This window comes from Salmo salar, chromosome ssa27 (assembly GCF_905237065.1).
Source record: "Salmo salar chromosome ssa27, Ssal_v3.1, whole genome shotgun sequence".
In the NCBI taxonomy this organism is placed as follows: domain Eukaryota; kingdom Metazoa; phylum Chordata; class Actinopteri; order Salmoniformes; family Salmonidae; genus Salmo; species Salmo salar.
The window spans coordinates 4,435,959-4,452,370 of record NC_059468.1 but is presented as its reverse complement, the minus strand read 5'-3'; the positions used below and the strand labels follow the sequence as shown (position 1 = coordinate 4,452,370).

The following is a 16,412-nucleotide window of genomic DNA, read 5'->3' as shown; positions in this document are numbered from 1 at the left end:
CATTTTCCAGGTCAAGGTTTTGCTTTGTCAAGAGAGGCTTTATTACTGCCACTTTTAGTGAGTTTGGTACACATCCGGTGGATAGAGAGACATTTATTATTATGTTCAACATAGGAGGACCAAGCACAGGAAGTAGCTCTTTCAGTAGTTTAGTTGGAATATGTAGCTTGAGGGTTTAGAGGCCATGACTATTTTCATAAATGTGTCAAGAGAGTGTCTCCATTGATCCTAGGTCCTGGCAGTTCAGTGCAGACTCAGGACAACTGAGCTTTGGAAAAATACGCAGGTTCAGAGTCTGTCATTTTCTTTCTAATAGATGATCTTTTCATCAATGAAGTTCATGAATTAATCACCTCAATTAGGTTGGAAAAATAGGATGATCGAGCAGCAGTGAGGGCTCTTCGATATTGCACAGTATTGTCTTTCCAAGCTGGTCTGAAGACTTCCAGTTTGGTGGAGCGCCATTTCCTTTCTAATTTTCTGGAAACTTGCTTCAAGGCTCGGGTATTTTCTGTATCACAGGGAGCAAATTTCTTGTGACAAATGTTTTAGTTTTTAGGGGTGCGACTGCATCTAGCATATTTCACAATTATGCAAGGTTATATTTAGATCCTCAGTTAGGTGGTTAACCGATTTGTTGTACTCCGACATCCTTGGGTAGGTGGAAGGAGTTGAAGGGCATCTAGGAATCTTCGGGTTGTCCAAAAATGTATAACACGGCTTTTGATGATCCTTGTTTGGGGTCTGAGCAGATTATAAGATGATGGTCCGATAGTCTATGATTGAGAAAAAAACATTAAGATCCACAATATTTATTCCACGGGACAAAACTAGATCCAGGGTTGGACTGTGGCAATGAGTAGGTCCAGAGACATGTTGGACAAAACCCACTGAGTCAATGATGGCTCTGAAAGCCTTTTGGGTCTGTGGACTTTTTCATGTGAATATTAAAGTCACCAAAAATAGATTACTATATGCCATGACTACAAGGTCCAATAGGAATTCAGAAAACTCAGTGAGGAATGTTGTATTCGGCCTGGAGGCCTGTAAACAGTAGCTATAAAAAGTGATTGAGTAGGCTGCATAGATTTCATGACTAGAATCTCAAAAGACGAAAACACAGTCATAATTTGTTTTGAAAATTGAAATTTGCTGTCGTATATGTTAGCAACACCTCCGCCTTTACGGGATGCGCAGGGGAAAAGGTCACTAGTGTAACGAGGATGAGAGGCTTCATTTAACACAGTAAATTCATCAGTCTTGAGCCATGTTTCAGTCAGGCCAATAACATCAAGATTATGATCAGTGATTAGTTTATTGACTATGACTGCCTTGGAAGTGAGGGATCTAACTTTAAGTAGCCCTATTTTGAGATGTGAGATATCACAATCTCTTTCAATAATGACAGGAAGGTAGGAGGTGTTTATTCCTCTGAGATTGCTAAGGCAAACACTGCCATGTTTAGTTTTGCTCAACCTAGATCGAGGCACAGACACGGACACAATGTGGATAGCTGAACTGACCACATAGACTGCTAGTGGCAGACTCCACTAAACAGGCAGGCTGGCTAACAGCGTGCTGCCTGGCCTGCATCTCATTGTGGAGAAATAAGGCCAATTATCTACAAATTCAATCTTTTGGGAGGGGCAAAAAACATTTTTCAACCAGTGATTGAGTTGTAAGGGATAGGGGGCGGTATTTTGACGTCCGGATGAAAAGCGTGCCCAAAGTAAACTGCCTGCTACTCAGGCCCAGAAGCTAGGATATGCATATAATTAGATTTGGATAGAGAACACTCTAACGTTTCCAAAACTGTTCAAATAATGTCTGTGAGTATAACAGAACTGATATGGCAGGTGAAAACCTGAGGAAAATCCATCCAGGAAGTGCTATTATTTTGAAATGGCTGTTTTTCCATTGAAAGCCTATCCACCATACAAAGACTTATGACCCAGTTCCCGATCCCTATGGCTTCCACTACATGTAGCCAGTCTTTAGGCATTGTTTCAGGCTTTTACTCTGACAAATGAGGAAGAAACACCTTCAATGAGAGGACAGTGGAAATTTCCAGACATGAGTCCTGCGCATGACCGGGAGCGTGCCTTTCTTGTTTTTCCTTTTCTATTGACGAAGCTATTATCCGGTTGAAATATGATCGAATTGAGAATTGATTATAAACATTGTTTGACATGTTTCTACAAACTTTTATGGTACTTTTTTTGATTTTCCGTCTTCCTGCTGTGACTGCGCTTTGTTCCAATGGATTACTGAACAAAACACGCTAACAAAACGTTTTTGGACATAAAGAGTGACTTTATTGAACAAAACAAACATTTATTGTGTAACACGGAGTCTTGGGAGTGCAACCATATGAAGATCATCAAAGATAAGTGAGAAATAGCAATAAAAATTATGACTTTTGTTACTCCTCTACTTGGCTGGTTACTGTTTGTAATGATTTGTCTGCTGGGCGCTGTTCTCAGATAATCGCATGGTTTGCTTTCGCTTTCGTCTTTTAGAAATCTGACACCGTGGTTGGATTAACAAGAAGTTAATCTTTAAACCGATGTATAACACTTGTATGTTTTATGAATTTTTATAATGAGTATTTCTGTTTTTGAATTTTGCGCTCCGCAATTTCACTGGATGTTGACCCCCTAGAGAGGTTAACATGTGTTTTACAAATTTGTATGAAGAATATTTGTCCTAAGTAATAATTTGTCATGCAGTCAATACTTGTCTGGATTTCCTGAATCAGAAATTAACTGTTGTTCTGATCTGTCCTCGAGGTTATTTTAGGATGACTATAGATAGTATCTAGATGCATGGAAGGGATAATTTGACCAAACAGGGTGTGGACCTCAAAACCCCCTCTAACCGGCTGAAGAAATGGCGTTCAATACGGCCCTCTCCTGCACCACATCTATCGAGAGACCTGAGTCCAAGCCAGCAACCGGTGTACTGCATCCAGTTGAAGCTATTAACTGCCTTTTCTCTCATGCCCTTCTCTCAGGAGGGCAACAGAAGTCCACGTGGAGTGAGCATTGAGAGAGATATGTTCCAAAGTTCTCTCATATTGCTGGTATATTGGTAGGCAAATGGACAAGACAAAATAGGCGTTGTGGTTGGGATCAAACATTAGTCTGTTTGGTAAAATCAGATTATTCCTGAGACATTGAAATTGGGACATTGCCATGGGCAATCCACTTGAACTGTGAAGCTATCTGAAGAAGGAAATGTAGATATGCCAGAAGATTGAGTGCCGGGGAAGGGAGGGGGAGTTGGTCAACTGTGCCCGTAGTTGATTTAGACTGAAATTGTTATTTGGGGTATCAAGTTGATTGAGGAGGTTTACACACTGCTACATTTATAGTAATTTAGGCTAAGAATGCATTGAGATACTCATCTTTAATTATAATCATGATGAGAAAGTTAATACTGGAATAAGCGGTAGAGATACTCTCAATGATCGCCTATGAAAAGCCAACTGACATTTACTCTTGAGGTGCTGACTTGTTGCACCCTCGACAACTACTATGATTATTATTATTTGACTATGCTGGTCATCTATGAACATTTGAACATCTTGGCCATGTTCTGTTATAATCTCCACCCGGCACAGGCAGAAGAGGACTGGCCATCCCTCATAGCCTGGTTCCTCTCTAGGTTTCTTCCTAGGTTTTTGCCTTTCTAGGGAGTTTTTCCTAGCCACCGTGCTTCTACACCTGCATTGCTTTCTGTTTGGGGTTTTAGGCTGGGTTTCTGTACAGCACTTTGAGATATCAGCTGATGTAAGAAGGGCTATATAAATACATTTGATTTGATTTGAATAATAGGATAATTATATTGTATGGTAATATGGATGTACATTCTGCCGGTATTGATGTGTGTTAAGTTGAGGATTTTAATTTTGAGTGATAGAACCAATGTGAATCACTGAAGAATGGCATTCAACAGTTTGGTTGGATAATTAATTTGGTTTTAATGATGATTTGGAAACTGAATGATTTTTAAAACTGATTTGCTGATTTGAGTAAGTTTTTAGAATGTTAACTCTTACATCTAGACGTTCCGCTAGCGGAACACCTGCTCCAATATCCAATGATAGGCGTGGCGTGAATTACAAATTCCTCAAAAATACAAAAACTTCAATTTTTCAAACATATGACTATTTCACAGCATTTTAAAGACAAGACTCTCCTTTATCTAACCACACTGTCCGATTTCAAAAAGTCTTTACAGCGAAAGCAAAACATTAGATTATGTCAGCAGAGTACCAAGCCAGAAATAATCAGACACCCATTTTTCAACCTAGCATATAATGTCACAAAAACCCAGAAGACAGCTAAATGCAGCACTAACCTTTGATGATCTTCATCAGATGACACACGTAGGACATTATGTTATACAATACATGCATGTTTTGTTCAATCAAGTTCATATTTATATCAAAAAACAGCTTTTTACATTAGCATGTGACGTTCAGAACTAGCATACCCCCCGCAAACTTCCGGGGAATTTGCTAACAATTTACTAAATTACTCACGATAAACGTTCACAAAAAGCATAACAATTATTTTAAGAATTATAGATACAGAACTCCTCTATGCACTCGATATGTCCGATTTTAAAATAGCTTTTTGGTGAAAGCACATTTTGCAATATTCTCAGTAGATAGCCCAGCATCACAGGGCTAGCTTTTTAGACACCCAGCAAGTTTAGCCTTCACCAAAATCAGATTTACTATTAGAAAAGTTTGATTACCTTTCCTGTTCTTCGTCAGAATGCACTCCCAGGACTTCTACTTCAATAACAAATGTTGGTTTGGTCCAAAATAATCCATAGTTATGTTCCAACAGCGGCGTTTTGTTCGTGCGTTCTAGACACTATCCGAATGGTAAATAAGGGTCACGCGCACGGCGCATTTCATGACAAAAGATTTCTAAATATTTCATTACCGTACTTCGAAGCATGTCAACCGCTGTTTAAAATCAATTTTTATGCCATTTTTCTCGTAAAAAAGCGATAATATTCCGACCGGGAATCTGCAATTAGGTAAACAGCCGAAAGAAAATAAATCACTGGTTCGACTCGGGCATGCGCCTAATTCCTTTGTCCTCTGATCGGCCACTTGGCAAAGGCGATTATGTGTTTCAGCCTGGGGCTGCCTCGACATCGTTCAGCTTTTTCCCGGGCTCTGAGAGCCTATTGGAGCCGTAGGAAGTGTCACGTTACAGCTAAGATCCTGACTCTTCAATAAACAGAGGCAAGAACAACAACACCTTGTCAGACAGGCCACTTCCTGCATGAAATCTTCTCAGGTTTTTGCCTGCCATATGAGTTCTGTTATACTCACAGACACCATTCAAACAGTTTTAGAAACTTTAGTGTGTTTTCTATCCAAAGCCAATAATTATATGCATATTCTAGTTACTGGGCAGGAGTAGTAACCAGATTAAATCGGGTACGTTTTTTTATCCGGCTGTGCAAATACTGCCCCCTATCCCCAACAGGTTAACAGAGGCAGCTGTTCTATCTTGCCAATGCAGCGTAAAACCCGCCAGCTTGTATTTTATCCATGTCGTCGTTCAACCACGACTCAGTGAAACATAAGATATTACAGTTTTTAATGTCCCGTTGGTAGGATATTCATGATCGTAGCTCGTCTATTTTGTTATCCAATGATTGTAAGTTGCCTAATAGGACTGATATTAGAGGCAGATTGCCCACTCGCCGTCGTATCCTTAAAAGGCACCCCGACCTATATCTCAGTCTTTTTCTCATGTGAATGATGGGTATTTGGGCCTTGTTGGGTGTCTGAAGTAAATCCTTTGCGTCCGACTCATTAAAGAAAAAATCTTAGTCCAGTACAAGGTGAGTAATCGCTGTCCTGATATCCAGAAGCTCTTTTCGGTCACAAGAGACGGTGGCAGCAACATTATGTACAAAATAATCTACAAATAACATGAAAAAACACACACAATAGCACAATTGGTTCGGAGGCCATAAAACATCAGCCATCTTCTCCAGCGCCATTGTAAATCCTATCTCAATGCATTTTTAACACATTTTTTAAAACCTAAATGACCATAAATTCCCCAGTGTGTAGACCTCCACAATCAACCTGATACCCCAAATAAACAGTTTAGGGTAACCCTTAATCAATTTACGGGCACAGTTGATGTGGTGAGGGGGCCCTCGTACACCCCTGCCTCAGGCTCCTCTGTCACCAGCAGATTGGACACGCTGGCCACTATTATGACTTTAGGCTCCTCCCTGGTCACCTCCTTACTGGCCACCTGGGTCACAGGGAGATAAATAATAAACAAATGTCATATCTATATAACAACAATGCATGACACAATACAAAATGCATTTGAGATCAAATAAATATGTTTCATCAAATGACTGCCTTCATATAAGAAAGTAAAAAAGACAGAGGAACATATTGTTGGAAAAGAAAATAAGAACTCTGGTGACTACTTTTACTGGTGAGAAATGTAGCCACTGTAACAGTTAACTGAAGGAAAACCCAGTGTCACGATCGTCGTAGGAACATTCGAACCAAAGCGCAGCGTGATATCGGTTCGACATATTTTATTGATAAGTGAACCGCACAAAAACAATAATGCATACACAACACGTGAAGCTACTGCAGTGCTCACAGGCACTTACACATAAAAAAGATCCCACAAAACACAGTGGGGAAATGGCTGCCTAAATATGATCCCCAATCAGAGACAACGATAAACAGCTGCCTCTGATTGGGAACCATATCAGGCCAACATAGAAACAAAACACCTAGATAGGAACACCCCCCCTAGTCACACCCCGACCTAACCAAAATAGAGAATAAAAAAGGCTCTCTATGGTCAGGGCGTGACACCCAGGCAAAACAAATAGTGCATTTGAGTCTCACAGTGTTCCAGGTTGGGTCAGAGGATGAAGGGGGATATGAGATGACTTCCATAGACGACACATTGAAGCCAATGTCTGAAAAGTCACGTGATTTACATAAAATATGACCAGTCCCTGCCCACTTATTGACGTACGCCTAGTTAGCGTGGTCAGATGCCGTCCGCCTACTCCAAGTCGAGGTAACGGTGATGCCAGGCAGGTAGCTAGCTAGCTACCTTTGTAGCCAGATTTGTTCTTAAATTGTTCTTAAGTTGTGTGGTCGACAGCAGCAATAATGAGTGAAGGGAAGAATACAAAAAACAGAAAACGTATCATTTCTACAAGGAATGGGAGGAGGATAATTTTTTCGGCATGTCAAACTCAAAATTAGTGTGTCTCATCTGCCATAATAGCATCGCTACCCCAAAGAAAGGTAACATAGAACAACATTTTAAAACCACACACAAAACCCAGGAAATAGATTTAACAGCAAAGGCCGAATTAAAAAGAAGAAAGGTACAAGAACACAAAAATCTACTGGCAGCGCAGCAGTCAATTTTCAAAAGGCCTGTGACCAAAGGGAAGGCGGCAACCATAGCATCTTATCATGTGAGTCGCATTCTTGCTAAGCATAAAAAGTCGTTCAAAGATGGGAAGATGATCAAGGAAGCATTTACTGAGGCTGCAGACTCACTGTTTGGAGATTTTAAGAATAAGACTGAAATGATGGCTGCCATCAATGACATTCAGTTGTCCAGAAATACGGTGACAAGAAGATGTGAGGGAATAGCGGAGAACCTCGAGGATCAACTGAAGAAGGATATTGACAACTGCAAGTGTTATTCCCTCCAGTTTGTCGAGTCCACAGATATGGTAGAAGTGGCACAGATATGCATTTTCATCAGAATGGTATTTGACAACATGAGTACAAAGGAGGAACTACTTGCCATTTTGCCACTGAAAGGACATACAAGGGGTGAACATATTTTTCAAGATTTTATGGAGATTGCCAACAAATTCAAACTTTTGTAAGCTTGTCTCCATTACTACCAATGGGGCACCCGCTGTGGTAGGCCGCATTAGTAGGTTCGTTGCATTGTGCAAACGGAATGATTCTTTCCCGGACTTTGTTAGTTATCGCTGCGTAATTCATCAGCAAGCTTTGTGCGGGAAGATGTTAACCTGTTATGGCTAGGGGGCAGTATTTTCACGGCTGGATAAAAAACCTACCCGATTTAATCTGGTTACTACTCCTGCCCAGTAACTAGAATATGCATATAATTATTGGCTTTGGATAGAAAACACTCCAAAGTTTCTGAAACTGTTTGAATGGTGTCTGTGAGTATAACAGAACTCAAATGGCAGGTCAAAACCTGAGAGATTCCTTTACAGGAAGTGGCCTGTCTGACCATTTCTTGAACTTCTTTGCCATCTCTATCTTTTACAAAGGATCTCTGCTCTAACGTGACACTTCCTACGTCTTCCATGGGCGCTCAGAGCCCGGGAAAAACCTGAATGTCGTCATCCCAGCCCCAGGCTGAAACACATTATCGCCTTTCTCAAGTGGCCGATCAAGGGACTGTGGGCTTAGGCGCGTGCCCTAGCCGCCCCCGTCTTTGTGATTTTTCCTCTGTTTGCCAAAAAGGAGATAATATTATTATTTTAAACAGCGGTTGACATGCTTCGAAGTACGGTAATGGAATATTTAGAATTTTTTGGTCACGAATTGCGCCATGCGTGCGACCCTGATTTACCATTTCGGATAGTGTCTGGGACGCATGAACAAAACGCCGCTATTCGGATATAACGATGGATTATTTTGGATCAAACCAACATTTGTTATTGAAGTAGCAGTCCTGGGAGTGCATTCTGACGAAGACAACAAAAGGTAATCAAACTTTTATAATAGTAAATCTGATTTTGGTGAAGGCTAAACTTGCCGGGTGTCTAAATAGCTAGCCCGTGATGGCTGGGCTATGTACTTAGAATATTGCAAAATGTGCTTTCACCAAAAAGCTATTTTAAAATCGGACATATCGAGTGCATAGAGGAGTTCTGTATCTATAATTCTTAAAATAATTGTTATGCTTTTTGTGAACGTTTATCGTGAGTAATTTAGTAAATTGTTAGCAAATTCCCCGGAAGTTTGCGGAGGGTATGCTAGTTCTGAACGTCACATGGTAATGTAAAAAGCTGTTTTTTGATATAAATATGAACTTGATTGAACAAAACATGCATGTATTGTATAACATAATGTCCTAGGTGTGTCATCTGATGAAGATCATCAAAGGTTAGTGCTGCATTTAGCTGTCTTCTGGGTTTTTGTGACATTATATGCTAGCTTGAAAAATGGGTGTCTGATTATTTCTGGCTTGGTACTCTGCTGACATAATCTAATGTTTTGCTTTCGCTGTAAAGCCTTTTTGAAATCGGACAGTGTGGTTAGATAAAGGAGAGTCTTGTCTTTAAAATGCTGTGAAATAGTCATATGTTTGAAAAATTGAAATTTTTGTATTTTTGAGGAATTTGTAATTCGCGCCACGCCTATCATTGGATATTGGAGCAGGTGTTCCGCTAGCGGAACGTCTAGATGTAAGAGGTTAAACATTAAAGAGGTGATAGATGTTGCAATGGACATTGTGTGTTCTATTCGAGCAAGAAGCCTACAGCGGAGGCTATTTCGTGCTCACTTAGAAGAAACTGAAGCGGAGCACACAGACCTGTTGCTGCACACGAATGTGCAGTGGCTGAGCCAAGGTACATTTCTAGGGAGATTCAGTGAGTTGTTCCCTGAAGTTGAGGAGTTTCTCAAGGTCTCCAAACATGCAGAATATGTACATCTAGAGGACACACTCCTGGATTGAGCTTCTCACTGACCTAACTTACATGCTTAATGAATTGAATGTAGTGCTGCAAGGAAAAGGCAAACATGTAATCGACATGATCAACTCTGTGAACACTTTTAAATGCAAACTACAACTGCTCACAAGAAAGCTGCAACGTAAGGACCTGCACTTCTTTCAACACATTATTTCAGAACTTGAACGTCAGGGCAAGGATACAGCACAGCTTGACAGTGCACGTTACGTGGAGCAAGTCCAGAGCATCTTATCGGAGTTTGGCAGTCTTTTCACTGACGTTGCATCATTTGAGCCTATTGCCACTTATATATGCTTTCCGTTTGGCACAGACATAATTGTGGAAGTCATTGCCTCCAAAATGGGATCACTTTTTCAGTTGGACACAACTATAGCAGAAACTGAAATTGTCACCCCGTCGAAATGACATTCAGCTGAAATCCAGGGCAACCACTGAGATGAAGGAAGAGTTCTGGGAGCTACTGCTAGAGGAGAAGTATGCCAACATAAGAAGACGTGCTCTCAACTTATCAGCCCTTTTTGGATCAACCTACCTCTGTGAATCTGCATTTTCTCACATGAAGATAATAAAGTCCAAGTACAGATCTATTATGACTGATGACCACCTTGTGGCCTGCATGAGACTTGCAACAAGCTGCTACAGCCCTGACTATGAAAAACTACTTGCCTCCACCCATTGCCAAAAGTCACACTAAGGTAGGAAATTAAATGAGTTGCACTTATTTGTGGAAAACATGTTATTGGTCCACATTATATTTGGGTATCAAATAGGTATCATAGCAGCAGGTCCATACTCAGTGGTGTGTTGCGTTTCATACATTTTGTTGGTTGGTTTAGATTTAGAGACTGGTAGATCTCTTCAGGCTGGCAAATAAAACATTTGATCTCACGTCAAAGATGGTTGGGCACACCTGGTCTATAGGGAGGAGGTGAGGGCACTCAGAGTGTGGTGTCAGGAAAACAACCTCTCACTCAACATCAACAAAACAAAGGAGATGATAGTGAACTTCAGGAAACAGCAGAGGGAGCACCCCCTATCCACATCGACGGGACAGCAGTGGAGAAGGTGAAAAGTTTTAAGTTCCTTGGCATACACATCACAGACAAACTGAAATGGTCAACCCACAACAGCGCCTCTTCAACCATAGGAGGCTGAAGAAATTTGGCTAGTCACCTAAAACCCTCACAAACGTTTACAGATGCACAATTGAGAGCATCCCGTCGGGCTGTATCACCGCCTGGTACGGCAACTGCACCGCCCACAACCACAGGGCTCTCTAGAGGGTGGTGCAGTCTGCACAACACATCACCGGGGGCAAACTACATGCCCTTTAGGATACCTACAGCACACAATGTCACAGGAAGGTCAAAAAGATCATCAAGGACAACAACCACCCGAGCCACTGCCTGTTCACCCCACTACCATCAAGAAGGTGAGGTCAGTACAGATGCATCACAGCAGGGACTGAGAGACTGAAAAATAGCTTCTATCTCAAGGCCATCAGACTGTTAAGGCTTGTCATGTTGTTGTATGATAAGACGCTATCCATGGTGCTGAAAGCAGCATCGAAAGTTGTCTTTCTGTCCAAGCGATTGCGTAGTTTATTCACTAGGGGGCGGAAACTCCATAAATTGTAAAAGTTCCATTCTTGAGGAATGCGCTGAAAAGGCTGGAGAGACACAATCGTGACTGGATATTAGATGTAGCCTAATGTCAACAAGGAATGCTGTTGATATTAATAATGTTTTAATCCGACAGAACTCACCAGTGTTGTTTAAGAACTGTGTCATGGGAAGGAGAGGTGAATGTGCCAACATTTGAAGTGAATAGAACACACGAATGCATGTGAAGATGTACACCTGCTTAAGGTAACATGATAGCTAAGAAATACATGACGGCTGTAGTGTCAGGCTCCTGGAAGTCTTTGTATTTGACCATGTCTTTACCAGGATAGTAAACTAGGACATGATGCTTTGATTGCTTTTCTACCATGATGATATAAGTTAGAACCCGCCGGTCCACTATTAGCAGCGAGTGAATTCCAAGCTGGGCGTGTTTTTGCGCTCCTTTTAGCCCAGTTGACGATCCCGTGTAGTTCACACTGCAAAGTCGGCACTTGTTGAAAGTGGATGAAGTCCAGCTTCGATAGTGCCCGTGGTCCCTTCGCCACATACTAAGCATCTACTCTGACACATATTTGACATTTCGCTGACGTTTTTTTTATCAATCTATTTATTTGGAAAATTATGGATTTCTATCAAATAACCACATTTTACGCGGTCCTCACATGTGTATGGGATTTACCATGTTTTCAGTCATTTACTATTTTCCTTCCGTCTGCCTCAAAGAGCAGCAAGGTGCCGAAAGTATTTGATGGACTAGAGGCAAAATATTTCAAAGATATGTACTCATCCTCATCATCATCATCATCAAATGAACGGCATTACAAGGGTGGGCTCAAAGATTCAATTGAACCACACGACTACATGCTTTCAATTTATAAGACTTTCTCTACAGCCGAAAAATTGGGGCTAAACGCAAGTTTCCTTCGGTCGTCAAAAGCAGCTAACACTATAGCAAGTTTTGTGGACATCGGACAAGGTATGTAAAACCATTTAAGACACGTTTAAAATAGCAGTTTCCATTTTTTATGTTTCTCTCATCCACTCACCATGCTGTAGCCTAGTAAATGTGTTATGAATGTCTGTGTAACATAGCCACATTCCTGACTGTATATATCAGTCATGTTTTATCTCTTGTGAATAAAAAAATCCCAAAATGTACAATCAATATACAAGATTGAACTAATCCTCCATGTAATGCTAAGATACTCATATTTACAGCCTATTATATTATAGGTGGACTGTTTTGAAATTGCCAGTGTGATTTTCATAAACTGAAGATAAACAATGGGGAAAAAATCCTATTGCATGAAAGTAATCTCTTTAAAGAATGCTCTCCCCCGAAAATGTATCTGACAGCAATTATTTAATGCCTTTCACAGATGACCTCCCACTCTCCCCTTTGCGAAGACAGCAGTATCTGTTTGACGTCTCAACCCTCTCAGACAGAGCCGAGGTGCTGGGGGCTGAGCTGAGGATATACACCAAAGTGTCTGGGAATTTCAGGATGTCGGAAATGGAGCCAGTGGACATTCAGCTACTCTCCTGCCGCTCTCAGCAGCTGCTGGATTCCAGAACGTTGGATCTTCAGGAGTCCCATCGGCCCAGATGGGAGGTGTTAGATGTGTGGGAAATATTTAAGGACAGGGATCACCTCACACTGGGGAGCCAGTTCTGTCTGGAGGTCAAGGCCATGCTGGACAACCCTGAGAGGGAGCTTGACTTGCATCATCTGGGCTTTCACAGAAATGGTCGCTCACAACAAAAGAAGGCCATTTTAGTGGTGTTCACCAGGTCCAAGAAGAGACAGACCCTTTTCAGTGAAAGGAGAGAAGGAAGGACATTGATTGGCCCTGGGGAAAAGGGGAAAGACAGAGGCCCTCGTTCTAGTTCCAAAGCCAGCCGGAGACGCAGGACTGCTATATTGAAGAATCGCCACGGGAAGAGGAATGGCAACAAGTCAAAATCGAGATGCAGCAAGAAGCCGTTGCGTGTGAACTTCAGAGAGTTGGGCTGGGACGATTGGATCATCGCTCCTCTGGATTACGAGGCGTACCACTGTGAGGGCGTGTGTGACTTTCCTCTGAGGTCACATCTAGAGCCCACAAACCATGCCATCATACAGACCCTTATGAATTCGATGAACCCCAGCAACATGCCTCCTAGCTGCTGTGCCCCGTCCAAACTCAGCCCTATCAGTATTCTCTACATCGACTCAGGAAATAATGTGGTGTATAAGCAGTATGAGGATATGGTGGTTGAGTCGTGTGGTTGTAGGTAATGCCTTTTTGGAAAGACTGTGTTTTGAGTGGGAATGCAATGTGATCATCAGGGCCTATCTGGTGTGAAGGCAATACTTTAAGCTACCTGATTGGTTGCATCCCAAATGGCACCCTATTCGCTATGTAGTGCACTACTTTTGATCCATGGGTCTCTGGTCAAAAGTAGAGCACTATATAGGCAATAGGGTGTCATTTGGGACGTAGCTGAACAGAGAGCACTGTCTAATATTGTAAAATGGTGTGGTGGGATTAATAATCACCTGCCCCAAACTAAGCCATGTTCATTTCTTCTTCCCTGGTCTGGTTCTCAGTTTAAGCCTGGCAAGCGAGGCTACTTCGTCCCTGAACCCTGTCACATGTTTTTATTTACCAATTAACGGGAGGGACACTTCTAAACACCCAGCAAATGACTGAAAATAAAAATGTGTCATATCAATGTAAAAACATCATTCAAAAGCAGAAGTCCTTTCATAGCTCCTTGGCTTGGCCTTTGACTCGAGAGGATGCTTGAGTGCTACTCAGAATGTAAAGCCTTATTGAGTTGCAACGTCTGTGTAATTCAAGTGCACTTCCACCAAAAATGCCCCCAGGCTGAGCCTACTTAGCCAAGGCACCCTATTGGCACCCTATTCCCTACTTAGCTACATAGTGTAGTGCACACAATATATAGGGAATTGGGTGTCATTTGGGACGTAGTCATGTTGTGGTTAGATACAAGATGATAAAATAATGCCCATGGGCCTTTTCATGTAATGCACTGAGATTCATATTACCATATGTAAGTACTTGATATGGAAATTATAATTTATGTTCTATCAATAAGTTATTTTTGTTGTTGGAGTTTGCTGTCAGGGTTTAATACCTATCATGTTTTGGTCCTGTACAAGATTGTACATGAACAACAACTTTGAAGGCTTAACAAAGCCTTCATAAACCATGTATAGATGCTTCAGAACTTATTTATTAATAAGAAAATTCATACTATTTAAAAGGTAACGTACAGTATGGGGTTTGTAAAGCATCTATGAAGACCTTATAAATTATGGTTTCAGAAAGTCTTAAAAGTTGTTGTTAAAGAGGGACCATATTTCAAAACTTTAAAGATTGTATTTTGTAAACCTTATGGTGTAGATTTAAACAAGCAAAGAATGAGGGAGCCTTAACTGTTAAAACAGGAAATGATTACCAGTCAGAAAAAAGACCCCTGTGTTTTTGCATTGATATACTGCTCCATAGTTTATAGACCTGTTACAGCCTGTTTTAGAATATTTTACAGTAATCTTTATTGGATTTTGTATTTTACTTTCTATTTTCTACTGGAACTCAAAACCAATTTATTTAATATTCTCTAACAAGTTTAAAACAGAAGGTACATTTACAAATGTTTATTGGTGATACTGTCCTGACACTGTGTCAAAAAACTAATGAGGTCTAATTATTATTCAAATACAATTATAAGAAAATACATACTGTATGACAAATTAATGATAACAACAATCAATTAAATTATTTAACCAAATCATCTATTCCTTTTTTTACCTGTTAAGGTTACATGTTTTGTATAATAGTATATTAAATTATGTTTTGTATGATGTATTTTGATTATATTTTCCAAAATATGTGTATCATTGCGGTTTGAACTGATTTGCATTACTCGATTGTGCAGTGTCACTATAGTCCAATGGCGGTCGGTGAGGTTTAAGATGAGGGAGGACGATTATTTTCTTTATGAGCATGGCTTTATTTTTAATACAGCAAATTGGATGACTGTTATTCATATTCCAATCACCCAGCTCAATGTAACAGTGATAGGTTTAGGCTATTACATGATACAAAAATGTTCACTGTACCCATCATGAGTTTGCTACAATCTAGCCGATGAATGAAAGTTTACCACATAGATGCACAGGTCGATTAATCAAGGAGACAGACAGTGATACATTCAATCTAGCTGATCAAGGGTGTAATCCTTAGTCCGACAGTTGCAAACAAGAGTTTCTATTGGACCAATTCAGGAATGTTTATCCCCGTTTTGTTCCGTTTGCTTAAGTTTCAAAAACGTTTTTCAACAGAATCGGCGGAATGAATACACCCCTGATCACACGCAAACAAAGTTCACTTTCATAACACCCACATACAAACAGCATGATCATTTGGCTCAATATAAAATTCCTTCATGTATCTATGCGCTCTCCTCCTCACACCTTTTCCCTTCGCTTGTAGACTTCCATGGACAAAACTTTAGCTGTCTGTGACCAAGCAAAAAACCTTTCCAAGCCAAACCTTCATATCATAACCGCCAACCGCTACACACAGCCTACCTACATCGCCGAAGCTACTAGAACTAACACATTAGTAAACCCGCTACAATCATGCAGTACAGTGTACAGTCAGCAAGCAGTTTAGTGGTTACACTGGCGAGCCCCAGTTGCAATACATTTATAAAATCAAAAGCTTACCTTACATTTACATTACATTTAAGTCATTTAGCAGACGCTCTTATCCAGAGCGACTTACAAAATGGTGCATTCACCTTATGATATCCAGTGGAACAACCACTTTACAATAGTGCATCTAAATATTTTAAGGGGGGGGGTTAGAAGGATTACTTTATCCTATCCTAGGTATTCCTTAAAGAGGTGGGGTTTCAGGTGTCTCCGGAAGGTGGTGATTGACTCCGCTGTCCTGGCGTCGTGAGGGAGCTTGTTCCACCATTGGGGTGCCAGAGCAG

General features: G+C 40.9%; 1 protein-coding gene across 1 annotated transcript; it reads left to right on the top strand.

The window, feature by feature from the left end:
• The first annotated feature begins 11,020 nt into the window (after window positions 1-11,020).
• gdf6b (growth differentiation factor 6b) lies at window positions 11,021-15,215 on the top strand. Its single transcript, XM_014177002.2, has 2 exons — window positions 11,021-12,378; window positions 12,782-15,215. Exons 1-2 carry the CDS (start codon window positions 12,024-12,026, stop codon window positions 13,678-13,680), a joined length of 1,254 nt encoding a protein of 417 aa, XP_014032477.1. The 5' UTR covers window positions 11,021-12,023; the 3' UTR covers window positions 13,681-15,215.
• The last annotated feature ends 1,197 nt before the right edge of the window (window positions 15,216-16,412 follow it).

Bases quoted from the DNA above. Each gene is read 5' to 3' on its own strand.
- gdf6b (XM_014177002.2), top strand. From the start codon at position 12,024: ATGGATTTCTATCAAATAACCACATTTTACGCGGTCCTCACATGTGTA. The intron at 12,379-12,781 runs GTATGTAAAACC...TGCCTTTCACAG, and splicing joins TTTTGTGGACATCGGACAAG to ATGACCTCCCACTCTCCCCT.